The sequence below is a fragment of the Diabrotica undecimpunctata genome, chromosome 9, assembly GCF_040954645.1.
Source record: "Diabrotica undecimpunctata isolate CICGRU chromosome 9, icDiaUnde3, whole genome shotgun sequence".
NCBI lineage: Eukaryota > Metazoa > Arthropoda > Insecta > Coleoptera > Chrysomelidae > Diabrotica > Diabrotica undecimpunctata.
The window spans coordinates 80398384-80419229 of NC_092811.1; the positions used below are offsets into that span (position 1 = coordinate 80398384).

The 20846-nt window shown below is 32.7% G+C and overlaps 1 protein-coding gene across 4 annotated transcripts in view; it reads left to right on the top strand.

Annotated features, from left to right (window-relative positions):
- Positions 1 to 20846, top strand: part of LOC140450182 (lipase 3-like) — an 84293-nt gene that overhangs the window by 43362 nt on the left and 20085 nt on the right. For 2 of the 4 annotated variants that reach the window (XM_072543638.1, XM_072543639.1), the window contains 2 exons: positions 226 to 310; positions 10845 to 10987. The exons of 1 other annotated variant lie outside the window; for it this stretch is intronic. In XM_072543638.1, the coding sequence (XP_072399739.1) occupies positions 226 to 310; positions 10845 to 10987 (228 nt within the window). The remainder of the gene's footprint in view (positions 1 to 225; positions 311 to 10844; positions 10988 to 20846) is intronic. One more of the 4 variants, XM_072543641.1, reaches the window with a different exon arrangement.

Sequence of the window (20846 nt, forward strand, 5' to 3'; positions counted from 1 at the left end):
TGTTCCCGATATATATATATATATATATATATATATATATATATATATATATATATATATATATATATATATATATATATATATATATATATATATTTACTTATGTCCAATGCAAAATTAATGCTAAAGAATTATAAATATCTAGACAGTTATTATTAGTTTTTAAATGTATTTTTTGTCTACGATATTTTTTGAATATACATATTTATATATATTTATTTTTAGACTGACTTGCCTTCTATATTGAGTACATTGGTTAACACAATATCGCTGAAACAGATACTTCACTATGCTCAGCTTATATTATCTGGTAAGCTATATTTAAACGTCTTTGAGACGTAATTGTCACTGTTGCTATGTAAAATTATACAATACTATAATATTTATACGATGGGATGTGACGTTTGTATTTGAGAAGCGTTAGAGTATTTTGGAAATATTACCAATAGAGTTACCACTTGAGAGAGGACACCTTACTTCTTCACGAAAATGTGTAAACAATAGTTTTCTTGCAATAAGACAAATTCATACAAGAATCTTCTTATTTTGACTTTATACCATGATTATGACTTTAAACCTTTTGACTTTATACCATTAATAAACGTTTTCAATGTATAATTTTTTAAATTATTATACCTAGGCATGGTTTGGCTTTGTTTTGGTATGGTATTGGAATTGGGTTGATTTTTGATAATATAATATAAGAGAGTTGTAAATTTCTGGTGGATAATTATTTTTTTCTAAAATATCTTTAACTTTTCTTAAATTTGCGGAATGGTACCATGGACTAGATAGTGTAATTGCTCTGTCAGTAAGACTGATAGAGACACCTCTTTTTTATGGGCTATGGGTGTGTTGGTATTAACATATGCTTTTTAGATGAACTGATGATGCTTTCTGATTAGAGAGCGAAACGTCTTCAAATAAATGGACGAAGTAGCCTACTTCTTTGTCTTTTTTCTCCACCTTTTGACCGAAAAAAACCAACCACTCTCTTATATGAAGAGCCTCTGAAGAGTCTCTGAAGAGCCCTATTACGTATAAGCGGATTACGTATAAGCGGATACACAAACGCACTGTACGTGAAATCAAATCTTAACTGTCTTTTCCTTTTTATTCCGATATATGGAATGCAATTTTTAGATTTCCCATGTCTCTAATTACATCTTTATCAACGTCTGTTCTGCCTTGCAATTCATAGAAGGCACAGATAAAAGCAAAAATCTGAATTTGGTTTCGAAATTTATTTACGGATTTTAATATCATATGTCGCTATTTGCCTCTATACGAAGCCATGTTAGAGTTGCTTCCTAAGACAGAAAAGATTTATTTTCACGTTTAGATCGACTGTGAATATCCGCCTCTGAAGAGTCCTATTAGGGCGAAATACGTATAAGCGGATCCACAGACGCACTGTACGTGAAATCAAATCTTAACTGTCTTTTCCTTTTTAATTCTTAATTTGTTCCAGTAAACTTTCTTATTAGATTCATCCTTGTCCCAATTAATGGAGGTTTTTTCTAGAAGTTCTTTTACATCAAATATATTTTCTTGGTCTAATTCAACGACGTTATACAGGTTGTTCCTTTTTGCAGTTCTGACAATTGTGTACCATTGATGAGGACAATAGACTGAAATATTACGTGATGCTCTTTCAACCACACTGTGAATACTGTCTCTATCATTTTGTGTGTGCCCTCGTTCCAGAAAGCTACGGCAAATTGTTGCGTTATATAATTGAGAAATGTAATTGTATAATGAAAATAAGTATTTATTTCTATTTTGTCCAGCACAATTGTCAGAAAAAAATGAAAACTCATTCCTACCTTGTTCAATATTACGCTTTATAAAATTCAAAAGGCAACTACTACTACTACTACTACTTGTACCTATTTAACAAGAGACTCTCTTGCCTATGTTTTCGTACCACATATAACAATTGCATTCCTTATTACACAGATTGAAAATAGTAAAGTTATAAGTTGATAATTTAAGCTTATAATACGCTAATCCAACTTCCGACTTTGGTACCTGAAGTATTTATTGTAAATCGAAAACATCACAACAAACCTGTTGATTCTCCTCAGCTCTTTTTTTTCTGCATCCTTAAATTCCCTGGCTAAATTCTTGTTCTTTAAGTGAAAATCTGATTAAAGACAGCCCTGTATATACTTTCCGTTATACTTCAGTAATGTTTCTATCGGAACAGTATTCCGTATATAAAGAATACATTCTGGAAATATTAAGAGATGCAGGTAAATACAAACGTGTTGTGTTTTTTCTGCAATAGTGACTTTCAATTGTCTGAAAGGAATTTATATGTTCTCGAACTAATTCTTTGACAGATTCGTTGAGTAAGAAGTTTTTGCATGCCTTTTCTCTTCTGTCTTCGGAAATCGTACCAGTGGAACAAGTTTTATTAAGTACAGTCCTATCAACCTGGGCACTTATAAAGAATATTTAAAAAGAAAATCTTACACACTGGTACTTTGATGTTGTTCTTTATGAAAGTATAATCAAACGTGGATATTCTTCTACTTTGTTGGTTTGGAGAAGGCGATTCTTCATTTTTTTCTGCAGCACTATTTATCTTCTTTCGGTTAATTCTTGTTTTTTTTTTATTTTTTCTTTGCACTAATTTTGAAATGAAATCTTGTTGTCTGTTAATGTCTCCAAGATTCCAGTAACGACCATAGATTGCCTTTCTTCTTCAGGAATCTTCTCGCTAAATTTCATTCTACAATGACATGGATATTTCATTTTGCGGGATGGTTGAAGTCCCTTTTTCCAAGAGTTGTATTCCTTTCCGCTATTTCGAAATGCCTTTATTATATTTCTTCTCCAGAAAATTGGGTTTCTTTTTCTTTTGCGTGACTTTCTTATTGAGACTTCATCTTAATTAGGTTCCTAATCCAACAAAACAAATTCGGGATAATTTTCATCGTTATCGGAAGCATAATGATCAGACTCAGAGGATGACATGTCCAAATCATTTTCCAACACATTCGGGTTAACCAATTTGACAGATCTGTTATGTTTGGAATCACAAGATTGGTCGAACAGTTTTTTTATGTAGGTAAACTTATGCTTTGTGATGCTCACTGGGCCTGAAACTATTAGATTCTTCAGTGTAGTTTGATTCGTTAAAAATATTTCCCGAAATGGTTTTGTCGGTGTCTGATCAAATGAATTGGAATTAAAGTATTTTAAAGTTTCCCAAATCTGTTGTAGCACAGGCGATGGTTCTAAATCTGCAGAATCCATTAACTTGATGGCATATTTTGGAATGAAAACGTCATCGTTTTGCCGCTAAAGTTAACATTTTATCTGAAACAACAATAATTTGTTTATTGCCATAATAGTTACTATTATCTAAAACATTTTTATTGAGAAACAAACTTTAGGCCTACTTACTATAGGGTAATTAATAATAATAAATAAAATAGCATTTTTTTAATAATTTTTGGAATTAATATTTTTTACAATTTAATAATAAATTTGGAAATCCGTGAAAAGTTTACAAGATGTTACGTGTGGACTGTACTTTTGTATGGATGTGAAACTTGGACTTTAAACGCCGATATCATGAATAAAATCGAGGCGTTTGAGATGTGGTTGTATCGAAGGATACTAAAAATTCCATGGACTAGCAGAACTAGAAACGAAGAAGTTCTTCGAAGAATGGGACATCAACGAACTCTATTAAATATTATTAAGAGGCGTAAACTAGAATATCTTGGACATATAATCAGAGGACCAAGATATGAGTTCCTTCGGCTAATTCTCAACGGTAAAATCGAAGGATAGAAATGGATAGGACGGAAGAAACTCTCTTGGTTGAGGAATTTGCGGCAGTGGACAGGTTTGACAGCGGACCAATTGCTACACGTAGCGCAAGACCGAGATCAGTATAAAAATATTTTAAGCATGGTAGTCGCCGACGTTCCGTAGGGATATGGCACTCTAAGAAGAAGAATAATTTTTCCTTTTTATCAGCAATATAATAATTTTATTAGATAAAAAATGATAATTTTTTATCGTCGGGCTAAACGACGGAGATACGATCGGTTGACTGCGGTGCTCTTACATAGACTGATTCTGCATGAAAACTAACAACGGTACTGAATATAGGCTAGTTCGAGGTTTGATCGATATGAGCGCTAGTTGTAAAGATGGACATAGAATACTTCTGCATCCAATGTAATGATGCTTTTACTTTCAAATGGACCTAAAATATCAAATTAGGCAAAAATGGAAATAGGCTAGTTCTGCATCCAAGCGACGAACTATACTTGGCTTTAAAAAGTCCAAAATTAAATATTAAGAAACATAGTCAACGCTCCGTACTTTATCTATAACAACGACCTACATCGAAAACTTCGTATAGCAACAGTTAAAGAAGAAATAAAAAAGATTGCCAGGAGTTACGAAAACTGACTTCATAACGAAACATACAGGGAAGTGTCAGCTAATCAAGACCTAGTCCGCAGGCTCAAACGTACAGAGCCTTTTGAAGTTGTGCGATAGTCATAAATATATAAATGTCAGTTTAAATTTGGGTAGTGAACCTAGCCACAACAGTGAAGTGTGCAACAAGAATTATTAGATTCCATTGAGTTGATTCCAATTATTAGATACCATAAGGTAACCATTGAGAAAACCTAAAACAGTAAAGTAGCAGATAAGGTTAAATTTATTGTAAATTTGTTCTTGGTTGGGACATTTAAAATCCAAGAAAAAATATTAAAAAAACTAGAACAATTTAAAAGGTAGTGGTATTGAAACGTGCTACCTTGAGATAAGCGAAAAGTGGTTTAGATTTTAAATAAGGTGCCTTAGATTTGATGATATCAGTTTTAAACAATATATGCCTAGTAATCCTGCAAGTTATGGAATCAAGATGTTCGCATTAGTGGATGCAAAGACCTTATACACATTTTATCTCGAAACCTACGTTGGAATACAATCCGAAGGACCATGCAAGCTAAGTAACTCTTCTTAAGATATAGTTATGAGGTTAGTACATCCTGTAAAAGGAACAAAACAAAACATAACTGGAGACAATTGGTTTACCAGTCTCCTACTAAGAAAAAAAAACGATTAGAAGAGAAAAAACTAGCTAACGTTGGTACCATAAAAAGGAATTATCGTGAAATACCTACCATCAAAGTTCTAAGCTAAAAAAAATAAAGAAAAATAAACTTCACTTGTTGGTTTTCAGAAAAATTTCACCATGGTTTCCAATTGTCCTAAAAAAAATGAAGCTGTTTCTATTAATTTCTTTTACGCACAATGATAATGCGAATAACCCGGAAACTAATGATAAGACAAAACCCAAAATCGACACCTTCTACAACCATATTAAAATAGGTGTAGATACCAAATGTATGAAAAATACAATGTAGCAAGAAATAAAAACCGGTGACTCGTGGTCATATTTTATAATCTGCTAAATATATCTGCGATAAATGCCTGCTGTGTATATAAAGCTAATAACATAGATGAACAAGGAGCAACTTTATTGAAAACTTAACGTGGGAATTAATCAAACCCCAAATTGAATATAGATCAACTATACCTCCCCTAGGGGTGTAATAAGCAACATAGCGATGAGCACCATATAGCCTCTCCTATTTAAATGTCAATCTCACCTGTTCGTATGATGATCTAGATCATGGTCATCTGGTGCATCCTGCTAGATAACCAACGAGGCTCTGATCCCGAGTGTTTACCGGGATAAGCAATCCACCATTTAGTGGCCAACGGCTTTGGGCAGATGAGCTGGTAAGTGGAAGAGCACTCTATTGTCCTGAAACTAAGAAGTTGGTCTCGAAGGCGGAAGAACCCAGAAAGTGGTCAACGACATTAGAATGCAGAAGACAACGTGAAACTACTGCATTAATGGTCTCTGATGACATCTCTAGTACAGCTAACATGGCACACATAACTAAAGTTATGTTATGTATAAAGAAAAAGCTACCAATCATGAAATACGGAAGCCGAGATTCGGTAGGGAAGGTGATTTACCTCTAAATCACAGGGTCTCCCGTGTTTTAACCCAGAGAGACCTCTGTTACAGAACTAGAAAAGTGTCTACAAAAAAGAGTTGATTATCAAAATATGTACCTGGATTGTGAAGACAATTTATCAGGCTGAAAAACTTTATACCATTTTAAAAATGATCAGACTTGGAGTAGGTATATTGGGCATAAGCGAAATAAAGTGGCCAAATAATGATGCTACTATTGTTGACAACCATATGGTATACCACTCGGGAAATGATGACGGTCAACATATGTATGGGGTTGGAGTAATCGTATCTCTTCAATTACGTCAATATGTTACAAATGTTGTAAATATCGTATCTCCTTAAATGGGTCAGCTTTATTCGGTTATTCTCTTTATCTATCTGCTGTCGCTAGTTTTTCTTACATATCCATACCATTTTAGTCTTTTTTGTTCTATATATGTGATTATGTCTGTTTCTATTGATGTTATTTGCTTTATTTCGTCATTACTTGTCCTATCCAATCTTGTTACTCTGCAGCATGTTCGCAGGCATTCCATCTCTGTTGCTACTATCTTACTGCTGTTTTTCTTGTTTATGATCCAATTTTCAGCCCCATATGTCATAATACTTCGCACTTTTGTTTTATAAATCTGTGTTTTTGTCTTCATATTTAGGTGTCTATCCCACCATACTGAGTTAAGTTGTCGGATTGCTGTTCTTGTTTGTCCTAATCTTTGTGTAATTTCTTCTTCTGTTGTTGCTTTTTTCGTGATTATAAACCCCAAGTATTTGAATTTATCCTTTTCTTTTATTGTTATGTTGTCATCAATCTGTAGATCTTCTATGTCTTCTTCGCTTATAGATAGGTACTCTGTTTTCGCGAGGTTAATATCTAGGCAAGCTTTGATTCATTTGATAGTTTCATCATCATGTAGCCGAGGTCGTCTTGGTCTTGTGCAATTACTACTTGATCGTCTGCAAAGCTTAACGTATATAGGTATTCGTTCCGTACCGGTACTCCCATGCCTCCGCATTTTCTTTTCCATGTAATCAAGGCTTTCTCTAAGTATATTTTAAATAGGGTTGGAGATGTGGAACAACCCTGCAGGAGCCCTTTTGTTGTGATGAAGTCTCCTATGATTCTTGTTCCCATTTTAATGGACACTTTATTTTCTTTATACAGAGCTTTTGTAGCTTCTATGAGTTCCGTCTTTACTTTTAATTTGTACATTGCCTCCCATAGTTCTGACCTTGGTACAGAGTCATATGCCTTTCTCAGGTCCACAAATGCCAAATGTATATATCTATTTTTTGCTTTTTTCTTTTCCAACAGTTGTTCCAGTTTGTATATGTGGTCTATGCATGATCTTCATGCCGTGAAGCCTGCCTGATCCGCCCCGATTTTGCCTTTTATCGCTTGCTCTATCTTTTCTCGCAGTATCTTCCCATATAATCCTTCTATTGATGATATTACGCTTATTTCTCTGTAGTTTTCGCATCGTTTTCTATCTCCTTTCTTAAATATAGATGTCATATATGCCTCCATCCATTCCTTTGGGAGCTGTACTCCATTTATGGCTGTCTGAAATATCCATATTATGGGTGACTTGATGCGAAAATTGGTAAAAGAAAAAGCAGTGAACTAATTGGTAATTTTAGTCTAGGGAAGAGAAATAAAAGGGGGAAATATTAAAACTATTTGTGGAGAAAGAAGAATTTGCTACTAAAAACGTTCTTCAAACTACCACGAAGACGTTTGTATACTTGGGTCTCTCCGCAAGTTCAAACAGAAAACATAATAAGGAATTAACTGATTACGTAATGGTAAAAAAGAGATTCCGTAATGGATGCCTATCAGTTAAAAGTTACCCCGGTGCTGACGTGTCGTCAGATCATATTCCTGTTAGTGGTAAATTTAGGTTTAGATTTAAAAAGGTTACAAAAAAAATATTAACAAAAAATGTGATATGAGAAGACTACAAGATAAGGAAACAAAGGAGGCAGTCGCACATATTCTTTCAGAAAAGCTAAAGTAGTAAAGCAGAAATAAGTAACATCGAGCAAATATATGATCCAGGAGATTCACTTCACAATATATGTGAAACCTTTAACAAAATCAGAGAAGAACATCTAAAAGAAAATAAAGGGAAGAGGAAAAGTTGGATGAATGACAATACACTTCTACTCATGGAAGAAAGAAGAAAATCTAAGAATAACAAAAGAATGTACAAAAATATTTAGAGATAAATAACCGAAATACGAAAGGTCAAATAAAATTGGTTAAAAACGCAGTGTAAAGAGAGAGAGTTGTTGGAACAAAAACACGATACATCTAATATGCATAAAAAGGTACAAAAAACAGCTGGTCTTCAAAAATTCAACACAGCTAGCAAATTGCAAGATCAACAGGGAAACATCATCACAGATAAAAATCAAGAAATGTACATATAGACCAAATACATACAAGGACTCTTTGATGATAATAGTTCCGAACAACCATCGTCCTACATATCTAATGACCACTTACCAATAGCATCAGATGAAGAGGAAAAAACAATATCACAACTAAAAGGTGGCAAAGCTCCTGGACCTGACAATGCCTATGCTGAAGTTATAAAGCTGTTTAATACCGACAGTACTCAACGACTAACAAAAATATTAAATAACATTTATGTAAACGGAGTAATACCAAGATCATGACTGAAGTCAACGTTTATTGCTCTACCAAAGAAAACAAAATACGTATCCCGCAATGATTTCCGGACCATCAGCTTAATGAGCCACATTTTAAAGTTATTTCCAAAAATCATATATTAAAGAATACATAAACTATGCGAAGAAAAAATCAGCCGTACTCATTTTGGTTTTCGGAACTCAGTGGGTACGAGAGAGGTTCTCTTTAGCATACAAGTGCTATTTCAACGATGTAGATCATTACCTAAAATATGAAGATGAATTGCGATATTTTTGCATGCTTCATTGATTACCATAAAGCATTCGATACAGTAAAACATGACAAGCTGTGGAGATATTAACAAATGTTGGAATAAACACCTGTGACCTAAGAATTATTAAATATCGTCTATCCATACAGAGGCAGTAGAATCCGTTGATATCAAAATCAAACGTGAGGTTAACGTTTAACATATACTCTGAAGCAATCTTTTAAGAAGCAGTAGAGGACGTTGAAGCCGGAATTCGAATTAACGGAGTTTGTATCAATAACATAAGATGCATGGATGACACGGTGGTATTCGCTGATAGTTATGAAGTCCTCAAGGTGTCAATGAATAGAATCACGGAAGTGGTCAGAGATATAGACTTTCACTGAATATTCAGAAAACAAAATGTATGATGATATCTAAGAAGGAACAGGAAATTGAAAGAATCAGTGTAGGTGATTAACGAATATAAAGAGTAAAAACATATACCTACCTTGGTACAAACATCAATGATAATCGGGGTCATTCCCGAAAAATAAAATGTAGGATAGAGAAAGCAAGATCTGTATTTCAAAAAATAGCTAAGCTACTCATATGCCATGATTTAGCAGTACCCATAAAAATCAGATTACTACGATGTTATATATTTCCTATACTGTTCTAAGAAGCTCAGTCATGGACTCTCACAGACGCTACTTGCAAGAAAATTAAGGCTTTTGAAATTTGGTTTTATTGTCGAATCCTAAAGATATCCTATACCGACTACTTTACTAACCAGGACTTTTTATTTAGACTGCAAAAAGAAAAAGAGAACTTAGATGACAAGCTCACGTAATGCTCGGAGTTAAAGAACTCGTACCCCCTTTTCCTAATATTTCAACAAGTTACGTGGCACGATGTTATATTTATCCACGAGTTTGTAATAAGTCAACAAAGCGGTCATGCCCAAGATGTGGCAAGTTTGCATGCAAGGATCATCTCAGGAATATTTGCACTAAATGTTTGACGGCCTAAAATTGTGCTACTGTACCATTTAATAGTTTTGTTCTTTGTTTACTTTTCTGTTATAGTTTTTATTATTCATCACTATTGGTCATTTTATAAGTTCAGAAATATAAAAGATTTGTATTTTTTATTAAATTAAGTTTATTTTTATGACCATTTTCATTTACTTGCCAATAAAGACAAAAAAAAGCACGACCTCGTTTTTAAGTTTACCACTGTCAAAATTACCAAAGCTAAGGAACAAAACATATCTAATATCAAAGTACAGACATAAATAAAAATGACATTAACCAATATTTATTACATTTGTCAAAATTCGGTATTATACAAAAAACTATTGCTCTACGATCGTAGACCGCGCAACTAAACTCGTCAGCCAAAAACCTCGCCAATAACGGAGGGTTAAAGTCAAAAACTTACGTTTTTATTTTTTTAGGTTTTTATTTTAAACCTGTTCATTGGCATATTTTTTGGAGATACCTACTTGTTCGTATGTTTTGTATGACGCTTAAACTGACATGATTGATTTTAAGCATCTCTTACTGCCAAATGAACCGCTGTCTTTATATCTTCTTTTTTTTTTTCATTTTAATACACTGCAATTAACTTCTATCAATTATACCACAGGTACATAGCTGACACACGCAGATGTCTAGAAGTAGCGATATCTAAGCTGTTGGACTTTTGACTGACTTTTTAAAGAAAACGGTGCCGTACATACAGCCATCGCCATCTATGCGAACTCCTAAAGCAATGATCTATATATCTCTAAAATATATCTCAATTTAAAAAAGGGTACTTTGGTACTTTCTAATTTCCAATTGTAAAAAATATTTTGTGTATTAAAGTTGAAAAAATTGTTGTACTAAAAATTTAAATTATTTTAGGAAATTTTCAGAAATATGATTATGGTCCGAAGGTAAACAAGGAAAAATATAATATTTCTTCTCCTCCACTATATAACATACAAAACATTAAATACCCTGTCGCTTTATTTTCAGGAAAAACTGATAAGTTAGTTACACCAGAGGTAAGATAAAATGTCTTTTTTACACCACATTTTACAGAACTTAAAATAATTTTAATCTATTTAACCCACATATTACTGAAACTATCTTTTTTCCAAATTTTATCTTTACTTAAATATAAGGAAATATGTCTCATTTAAGGACAAAAAATACTAAAATAATAATTTTTGCCTTAGCTGTCAAAATATGTTATGTTCTTTTAAAAGGACAGCAGTAAGAAGCAGTATATATTAGAAAGTAAAACTTTATCAATACAAAAATAATTACAAAGTATGGAAATCCCTAAAACATTGTTTAGGGTGTAATGGTATTTTACATTTTTTGTACAAAAATTGAACTTTTTTCTTGCAAAGTCTGCAAAGAGAGTGTTTTTCTTGATAAAAAATTAAATGGGTTATACCCTCATAATATATCTTGAATGTAAGACCGTGTCGGGATTCTGTCTTGTTGGGCCACGTTTGATATCTTTTTTGTAGGTTTTCCTTTGTCCCCTTTTCTTTTTTTTTTCATAGCTATCGGAGCGAATAGGAACCCCTTATTGTACCTGTACCGAAAAAATCTCTAGTTTTTAACTCATTTAGTAGATGCATGGATGAGAAGAAGGTAAAAAAAAGTGGAATCCTGTTTTTGGCCAGCGTGATTGAAGCACATCCGCATAAGACAAAACAACCGACGAACCAAGACCTAAGTGTTTGTATGAGGTTGGTATTTGCACTGAGTTGCCTTAATACGGTGTAAACCATACAACGTAACCCAGACGGAGAGTACCCATCCAAAGCTTATAACCCCAACGAATGGGTTTGTTTCGTGTAAATTGTTTCGTAGGGTTCCTCCCAAAATATGGTACCATAGCTTCATCTAGGCTATGTTCTTGTTCCAAAGAAGCGTGATTTAAACATTTTTTATTCAATGCATTATATAATGACCGTGTTTAAGCAAACTTGTTAGTTTTATGAAAACTATTGTTATCACACACATGAAGAATTTTCATTATATGGGAAAATCTATCTATCAATATAGCTCTAGCGACGTTTCCATTCTGACTATCATCACAATTTTGCCAATACATATATCATTTTGGTAATACCACGTAGCCACTCAACAAAAGCACAACCACAAAACACCTAATTTCATTATCTGTAACATCACTAGTCAAGTTTTCTTTGTGCCGCGTATATGTATTTGTATATTTTGTTATCATACTGAATAGGTTGTCGTAAAACAATTCGAGCTGTAGCTGTACCTGAAGAGATATAATGGCGTGCGATTTTGTTTAGGTCTGATTTCTGGTCTCCAGTAAACATCTTAGGATGCTGGTACAGATCACCTATAAGCCATTGTGTAGATTCTAGTTCTGTGAGAATAATCGAAGGTTTTGTTTCTTCTTTGCGTAGTGTGGCAAGAGCTACGTCGTCATCGTCGGAATCCAACTCTTCTGCATCTGATCTTGATTGTCAAAAATAACCTACACGTCATTACTCAGGTAGCTTTCTGGTAAATGGTCTATCATTGTGACATCCTCGTCTCCTGAATCGAAAGCTGATATATCATTTACATTGTCTGGAGAAAAAATAATTATACCATCAAAAGGCCTTGGAATCTAATATGTCTTAAGTTCTGCAATTAACTTATGCAATTTTAACGGTTTCCTAAAAAATAACCATTTTGTAGTGCTTTTTACTACTATCCTTTTAAAAGAACAAGACAAAAATGGTCGTATACAAGAGAGTAACAAAAAACTCAAAACAATATTTCCCCTATAATTACACGTAAGTAAAGCAATGAATAACAAATCATGTAAAAAGCCCACATTTGATTTTTAATTAAAAAAAATACCTTCAATTAACAACATCCACGTTTAATTAAAAAACAAAACAAACCAATGCTATGCGGATACTTAAACAAACTTTTAAAGCGAGCAACTGATGAAATATCTTGATCGATACGTTTGACAGTAAACCCCACAGGCGCCATCTACCAATGGTAAGTTTAAGTTATCAATTTAACGGAAATATATCGTTTGCCTTTTAAAAGGACAGTAGTCATACATGAGTTAATAGACTAAACGGTAGTGAGACCTAAGATGTTACCACTAAATCACTTTTTCTTCTAAATTTTCCTATCTTCTAGAGATGTTGGCAACCACATTGACCCATCTTATTCTATTCACAGCAGCCCGAAATAAATCAGTTGACGTTAGACCAGTCTACTTCCTAAGATTAGCCAGCCAGGATATACGTCTACAGCCATTGCCTCTTTCACACTCAATCTTTCCTTGTAGAATCAACTGTAAAAGTCGATTATTATTAAGCACGATTTGGCCGAAGTAAGCCAATTTTATTTCCAAAGAAACTCTTCACCACTATCAGTAAATTTTTTTTTAAACCAAATCAGTTTTCAACAATGTAGAAAAATTATGAAAATTAATGGATTTTATTATTTTACTATAAAAGTCAAAATCAATCGTTAATTAATAATAGTCAAATCTGATTGTAAGTATAGTTTAGATGTTGTTTCTCTGCAATAATGCAACGCAAATGCAAATAACGCAAAAGTTTATATATATTTATTTTGATTTAAAACATTTTCTCACCATTTATTTTTGGGTGAAATCGAAGCTCTTTGATCTGGTGTAATTACCGTAGACACCGACGAATATGTTTAATATAGTCTCATTTATAAAGGCATTGGTTTTACCAAACATAGCAATTAAATACTTCTTGTTTATTTGTTCTCATGAAAAAGTGAATATTTTATGTCATCAGAAAACCTTATTTTACACTTAGGGGTTAAAGGTTATTTTATGGGTTCGCGGTTTTTGCTGCTATCGTTTTTCTCTTTTCCGTTATATATAACCTTAATACTTTAGCTAGTTTTTCTCTGTTTCCTGGATTGACTTGTTGCCTTTACCTTTAGCTGATTTAGTAGGAACATCTTTGTTCTTCTTCTTTCAAACTGTTGTTGTTTTTTCATCGCTTTGGATACTGGTATTTAAATCCAAATAGCAGGTAAAGTTCAGATCATCTCTTCTATTATCACTAATATGTAATTAGGTTTCAATTTCGACTTTATTTTCAAATGTGTTATTAACTTTCACTTGTGGTTTTTCGAACGTATCTGTTAAAGCGATTGTCAACTCTTTTGTATTTTGTAAAAAATAATTGGTACGAACTATTATTATTTTCTGCTGTTTTTACAGTAGAATAAAGAGTTATGTTGTCATTATTCTCCACACCTAACCAATTTTTCATTACTTGGAGTTGAGTGTTTTTACCAAAATGTCTCGTCTGTATCTAAAAAATTCAGTTGAGGTACACATTGGTTTTCATCGTTATCAATGTTGTCTAAAAAGGAACGTTATTAGAATAATACTAATGCAATAAAAATAACTAAAAAACTAATAAAACAAAAGTGATATTTTAGCATTTTCGGTAGGTATGTTTTAATTATTGCAAATTAGAAAAAAAATTTCCACTTTTTTTTTCATTTTGACGAAACTGATCTTAACTTGTCGATCCTGGTCTTAATTTTCGTCGTCGTTCCAGTTTTCCCACTTTTCGTGTCAATTTGCACCCACATAGGAAAAGTTTGTGATCTGTGATTTTGCTTATAACTATGTATTTTATTTTGTACTTATGTTAAATTCAAGCCCAACCCTGCTAAATATTTCTGTTATCCTGAAGACAAGGTTCGACTACCTTACTTCGCACTAGGTCCGTAATGTATGTCTTAAATGTATATTGTTTAATATTTTCATTAATTCGTATATTCTATAAAACGCTTTTTAACAATGAAAAAAGTACATACGTATTATATATACACGGACAGAAACGAAGAGAAAGGGGATGTCATGAATAAAATGATAAACTAATGGAAGAGAATGAAGGACTGATGAATAAAATAAAGCAAATAAGAAAAGAATCATCATCATCATTGGTGCTACAGCCCTATAAAAGAGCCTCGACCTTCCCAAGTCTATTACGCCAGTCAGTTCTATCCATTGCCAACTGTTGCCAGTTTGCTGCGCCTATTTGTCTACCATCCTCATCTACATCCCTCCATCCCTCCATCTGAGTTTTGGTCTACCCCTTTTTCTACTTCCCACAGGTTGTGACATAAGGATTCTTCTAGGATAGTTGTTCTGCTGTGATCTTGCCAGATGTCCTGCCCATCTTAGTCTTCCTATTTTTATAAAGGATACTACGTCTTTACCACCAAATATATGTTTATATCTGTGATATATCTCGTAGTTGTACCTCCTTCTCCAAACACCATTTTTACAGATGCCACCAAATATTCTTCTCAGGATCCTACGTTCAAATATAAGCAGGAGATTTTCATCTGCCTTGGAAATGGTCCATGCTTCCGACCCATATGTCAACACTGGTTGTATAAGGGTTTTGTATATGGTTATTTTTGTTTTTTGGCTTAAGTTTCTGCTTCTCATATGTCTACTCAGTCTAAAATAGCATTTGTTTGCTATTAGGATTATTCTTCGCTTGATTTCTTCCACCATGACGTTCTCCTTAGTGATCAGGGAGCCTAAGTATGTGAATTTGTCCACCACTTCAAAGGTAGAATTATCAACCGTGAATTGGTGGCCGATGTTTCTGGCTCTATTGTTGGGTGTTGATGCCATTATCTTAGTTTTATTTTCATTTACTTGCAGGCCCATATTTTTTGAGGCGTGTGACAAGGTGGTATACATTTCTTCTAGCTTGCGTGTTGTGCGGGCAACTATATCAACATCATCTGCATATGCCAAAATTTGGGATGATTTATTAAAAATGTTTCCTCTGCTGTCTATTTGGGCATCCCTGACCGCCTTTTCCAAAGCTATGTTGAAAAGAAGACACGCCAGCGCATCTCCCTGTCGCAGCCCAACATGCGTTTCAAATGCCTGTGATTGTTCGCCCTGTATTTCGACTTTGCAAACAACTTTACTCATTGAAGCCTTAACCAATCTTATCAGTTTATCGGGGATGTGGAATTCATCCATGGCTTTATACAATTTATTTCTTAGGACACTATCATAGGCCGATTTAAAATCTACGAAAAGATGGTATGTGTCGATATTAAATTAATTGGTTTTTTTCAGTATTTGCCTTAGCACAAAGATCTGGTCTGTTGTTGATCGACCAGGCCTAAAACCACTTTGATATTCGCCAAGAAGCTCCTCTGAATATTCACTCAGGCGACCATATAAAATACTCGAAAATATTTTTTATGCTGTATTAAGGAGGGTTATTCCCCTATAGTTTCTACATTCATTTTTCTACATTCATACAAATAAGAAAAGAACAAATGGAAAATATTAAACAACCACAAGAGATAAAGGAGAAAAACAGAAAATTAAAAAACGACGTAAAATAATTAAAAGTTATAATGGAACAACCGGAGAAAACAAGTAAAAAAGAAAAGTTTGACTATATCGGGATTAAAAATAGATACAAATGACGATAAAAGGCTAAAAGAAAGCATGGAAACATTCATATTACAAGAACTGTAGGCGCAAATAAAACTGAGGAACGCAACAAAAATAGGAGAAACAGTCTATGCCATAGAAACAGAAACTTTCACGGATAAAATTGAGATACTAAATAGGAAAAGTAAGTTAAAGTATTATAAAGATCGCATCTACATAAATAATGATCTAACAGAAAAAGAAACAGAAAACAAAAACAACAACTAAAAGAAAATATCAAAGAAAAATTGCCAAAAAACTGGTAGAAGAAAAACTAACGGGGAGATATTATACCGAAACGGCAAGACAAAGGAATACGACCATGGAAAACGGAAAAATAAACAGAAAAGAAAGGCAACAATCTAAGAATAGATTAAAAATTGGGACTTGGAATGTGAGAGGTACTTATGAGCAGGAAGCTTTATGAAACTTAGGCCAAATTATGGAAAAATATACAATAGATATCCTTGCCCTGGAAGAACTGAAACAACTGGGAAATGAGATAATCAAACCGGATTAATATGTAGGAATGTTTTGGCAAGAAAAAACAGGGCAAAACTAAAAAGGGATAAAGAAAATACCCAAAATGTGATTGAAAACTATGTGGCAAGAAGAAGGAAAGTGAAAAGAATTTGCAGAAAAAATAAAAAAAACAGCTAGAAAATCAATTGAAAAACATAGAAACATAGAAGAAGCCTACATAAACAAAGAGGTAAAGAATTGCTACCAAGAAGTTAAGAAATCCAGAGAAACTACAAAGAATAATTCATAGCATTGCAGAAACAAAGAAGGCTTACTTCTAGGTGAAACAGAAGAAAAATTAAACAGATGGGCGGAATATTTCGAAAATATTTTATATACAGACAAACAAAAGGAACTTGAGGGAAATGGAAATCGGCAAGAAGATGAAAATGGGACGTGTGAGGAACCAACTCTGAATGAAGTCAAAGAAATATTAATAGACCTAAAAAATAACAAAAGTGCAGGAGAAAGTGGTAACCCAACTGATATTTTTAAGGACGGTGGCGAAAAATTGAAGGAAAGAATATTTCACTTGATAATAATTTGTCAAAAGGAGAAAATGCTAAAACAATAGAATAGTGCTCTAACTTGTTCTGTCTATAAAAAAGGAGACAAAACGGAGTGCGAAAACTATGGATATATAGCATTATTAAAAGTAGTCTATAAAATACTTGCAAACATTATTAGGAAACGATTAATAAAATATGATAAAGTGATTGGAGAATACCAGGGAGGTTTTAGATCAGAAAGAACAACTACTGATCAAATAAGTATGTTAAAATTATCACAAAATAATAGCTACGGACAAAACTTAGGATTTATCGATTTTAAACAAGCATATGACTCCCTAAATCGAACGATGAGGCCATGAGAACATTAGAAATAGCAGAAAAGCTTATACGGCTAGTGAGAATGAGGCTAATGATCACCTTGAATAGGATAACGATGCAAGGGAGCTTTTCAAGAAAGTTCTCAGTGAATAGAGGTTTAAAACAAGGAGATCCGCTATCAACGAGTTTATTCAACCTAGTATTAAAACAAATCATAAGAAGAGTAAATAAACAGTGTATACCGTAGGCGAATATTGTGGTGATATTAGCGAGAACAAAAAACATTCAGAAAAAGTTTTCCAGAAATTTAAAGAGAAGCGAAAAGATATGGATTAACAATAAACCAAACAAAAATGCAATATATGGAAATGAAAGGAGACATAACAAATAATAACAAATATATCAATAAAAAAGGAGCAGAGATTGTCTATAGTTTTGAAAAAGCGTCACAATTTGAATACTTGGGAGTAAAGTACAAAAGACTAATGAAAAAAGCAGAGCGATAGGGTCACTTAATACATTACTGAAAGCAAAAAGTGTGTCAAGAACAGCTAAACTTCGAGTCTACAAGACAGTAATCAGACCCACAGTGATTTATGCCAGTAAAACGTGGATTATGAACCAGCAGAAAGAAAAGAAAGTAGAGATCTGGAAAGAAAGGTGCTCAGAAAAATCTTCGGAAGAATAAAGACGGCAGAGAATATTTAGAGAATACGAACGAATAAGAAAATAATAAGGATGTTTGGAAAACCGGCAATTACGGCAAAAATACGAGCCCAAAGAGCTAGATGGCTTGGTCACATTATACTAACAGAGAATCGTTAAAAGAAAGAACGTTAAAAGTATACTGAAGGAGGGAGAAATGGTAAAACAAAAAATGAGGTCATCCAAAGAAGAAGTGGTTGGAAGCAGTAAAGTAAGACTTGTCAGAAATAGGCTTGAGAAATTGGAGAGAGAAAGCAAGGGGCAAAAAAAAATGGAGAGAAATAACCACACTTTTAGAAGCCACGGGCCTACAAGGCCTGTAGCGCTGTTATATATATATATATATATATATATATATATATATATATATATATATATATATATATATATATATATATATATATATATTGATACGATTAGGGTTTATAGAAAATAATTTATAAGTTATATACTACATAATATTAGATATTTGGTTGTTTTAAATAAGTTATATACTAGAGAATTTAATAAAAATTATTTATGTGAGGGTATTTTTAAGAAATTATCATATAATAATTGTAAAAAGTTGTATTTTAATGTTGTAAATATATGTAAGTGAGCCATGTGACTAGGCAACCAACTATACAGTGAGTGATAGACAGATATTTATACTCTGAAGTGACGTTTAAGAATATTTACGAATATAAAGTGGGGTTATAATAATATATTGTTTGAAATGTGTATTTTATTAAATTAGAGTGTTAGTTACTAATTTGAATGTTTATTCTGATCTGAAAAGCCTAAATGTCAACAAAATTATCAATGGAACATTAACGAATTCTCCAGAGTGCAGAGTGTGACCATTGTTTACAGTCGAACATTCTGGAATAATGATTATGTGGGTGGATGGAACAGATATTTTTTCGAGAACATCCATATCGAAGAAATAGAACGAAATTGGAACATGATATCTTACCAGATGGTTCTAGAATATCCAAAAAGATATAAATACCCGTGATTTGGATTCAAGATGGCAGTTTTTGAGTTTTTAGTCAGAAGTCAAGCAGTTTATTATGAAAGTTGGTAGATTAGTTAGTGAAGTCAATTGTTCACAGTTTTAGTAAGTCAGTCAAGCAGTTTAATAAGAAATATGAAAGTTAGTTGGAGATAGTCCAATTGTTTAATATAGTGAGTTAAATGAAGATTAAAAATTATGCATATAATTTAATGCACATTTATAATTATACACAAATAATTATTGAAGATTAAAAAAAGTATATTGGAAGAAATTAAATTATATTATGGTTGGAGATTAGTATAAATCAACTTATAATAATTGGATATTGGTATATTGAAAAGAAGAATAAATATAAATGCTGTTTGCTGGTTTGGTTGGTGGTGTATAAATGCTGGTGAAGAAAACTATATCTTAAATTGGTAGAAGCTGATAATTGGAAAAAGTAATTTCACATAAAACAAGGATAACTGAAGTACGAAGACATTCAGTGGTGATTAGAATCTATATAGTGGAAAACAGTTCATTTAGGCATTCAGTGAAAGAAAGGTACTAAATTTTGTTAATATAATTTAGTTAATGTCATAACAATTTCAATTTTGAAGATAGTTTGTTTAAATTTTACATTGTCTATAGAATTTAATTAGTTTTATAAGAGTATCAATTTAAAGATAGTTTATTTTAAATTTACATTGGCTAGGTTAGATATATATGTGTGTTTCATAATAGTTATAATAAAGATAATTTAAAAAAGTACTTACAAGCTAATTCTTTGAGAACCGCGATAAAAACCCTATATTATTAAAAACACTCATTGCTCATCATTCAAACAAACAACACATCATAACAATTTGGCGCCCAACGTGTAATTTAATTTTAATTATATTTGAACAAGTAAAGTCTCAAAATGTCTCAAGGAAAGAAAGGTACAAGAAGCAAAAAGAATGAAGAAGATGTGGAAGTAGAAACACAACCTATACAAGAGGAGAGTTTAGTTCAAGTTCCACAAGATACTGCAGAAATGAATCCAGAAAGAGAGGAAAATGTCAATATGGCAGCTTTGATGTCATTAATGATGCAGATGTACAAGACAATAGAAGAGAATTCAAAAGAAGTCAAAGAAGACATGAAAAAAATGGAACAGAAAATGGAAGAGAATACGAAGAAAATGGAAGAGAATACGAAAAAAATGGAAGAGAACATGAAAAAAATGGAAGAGAATTATAGAAAATTAGAAAAGAAAATAGAAGATAATAATAATAAAATTGTAAAGCAAATAGAAAAACAAATGGATAAAAAACTTGAAGCTGCAGAGAAAAAAGTAGCAAATGAAATAAAAATTATAC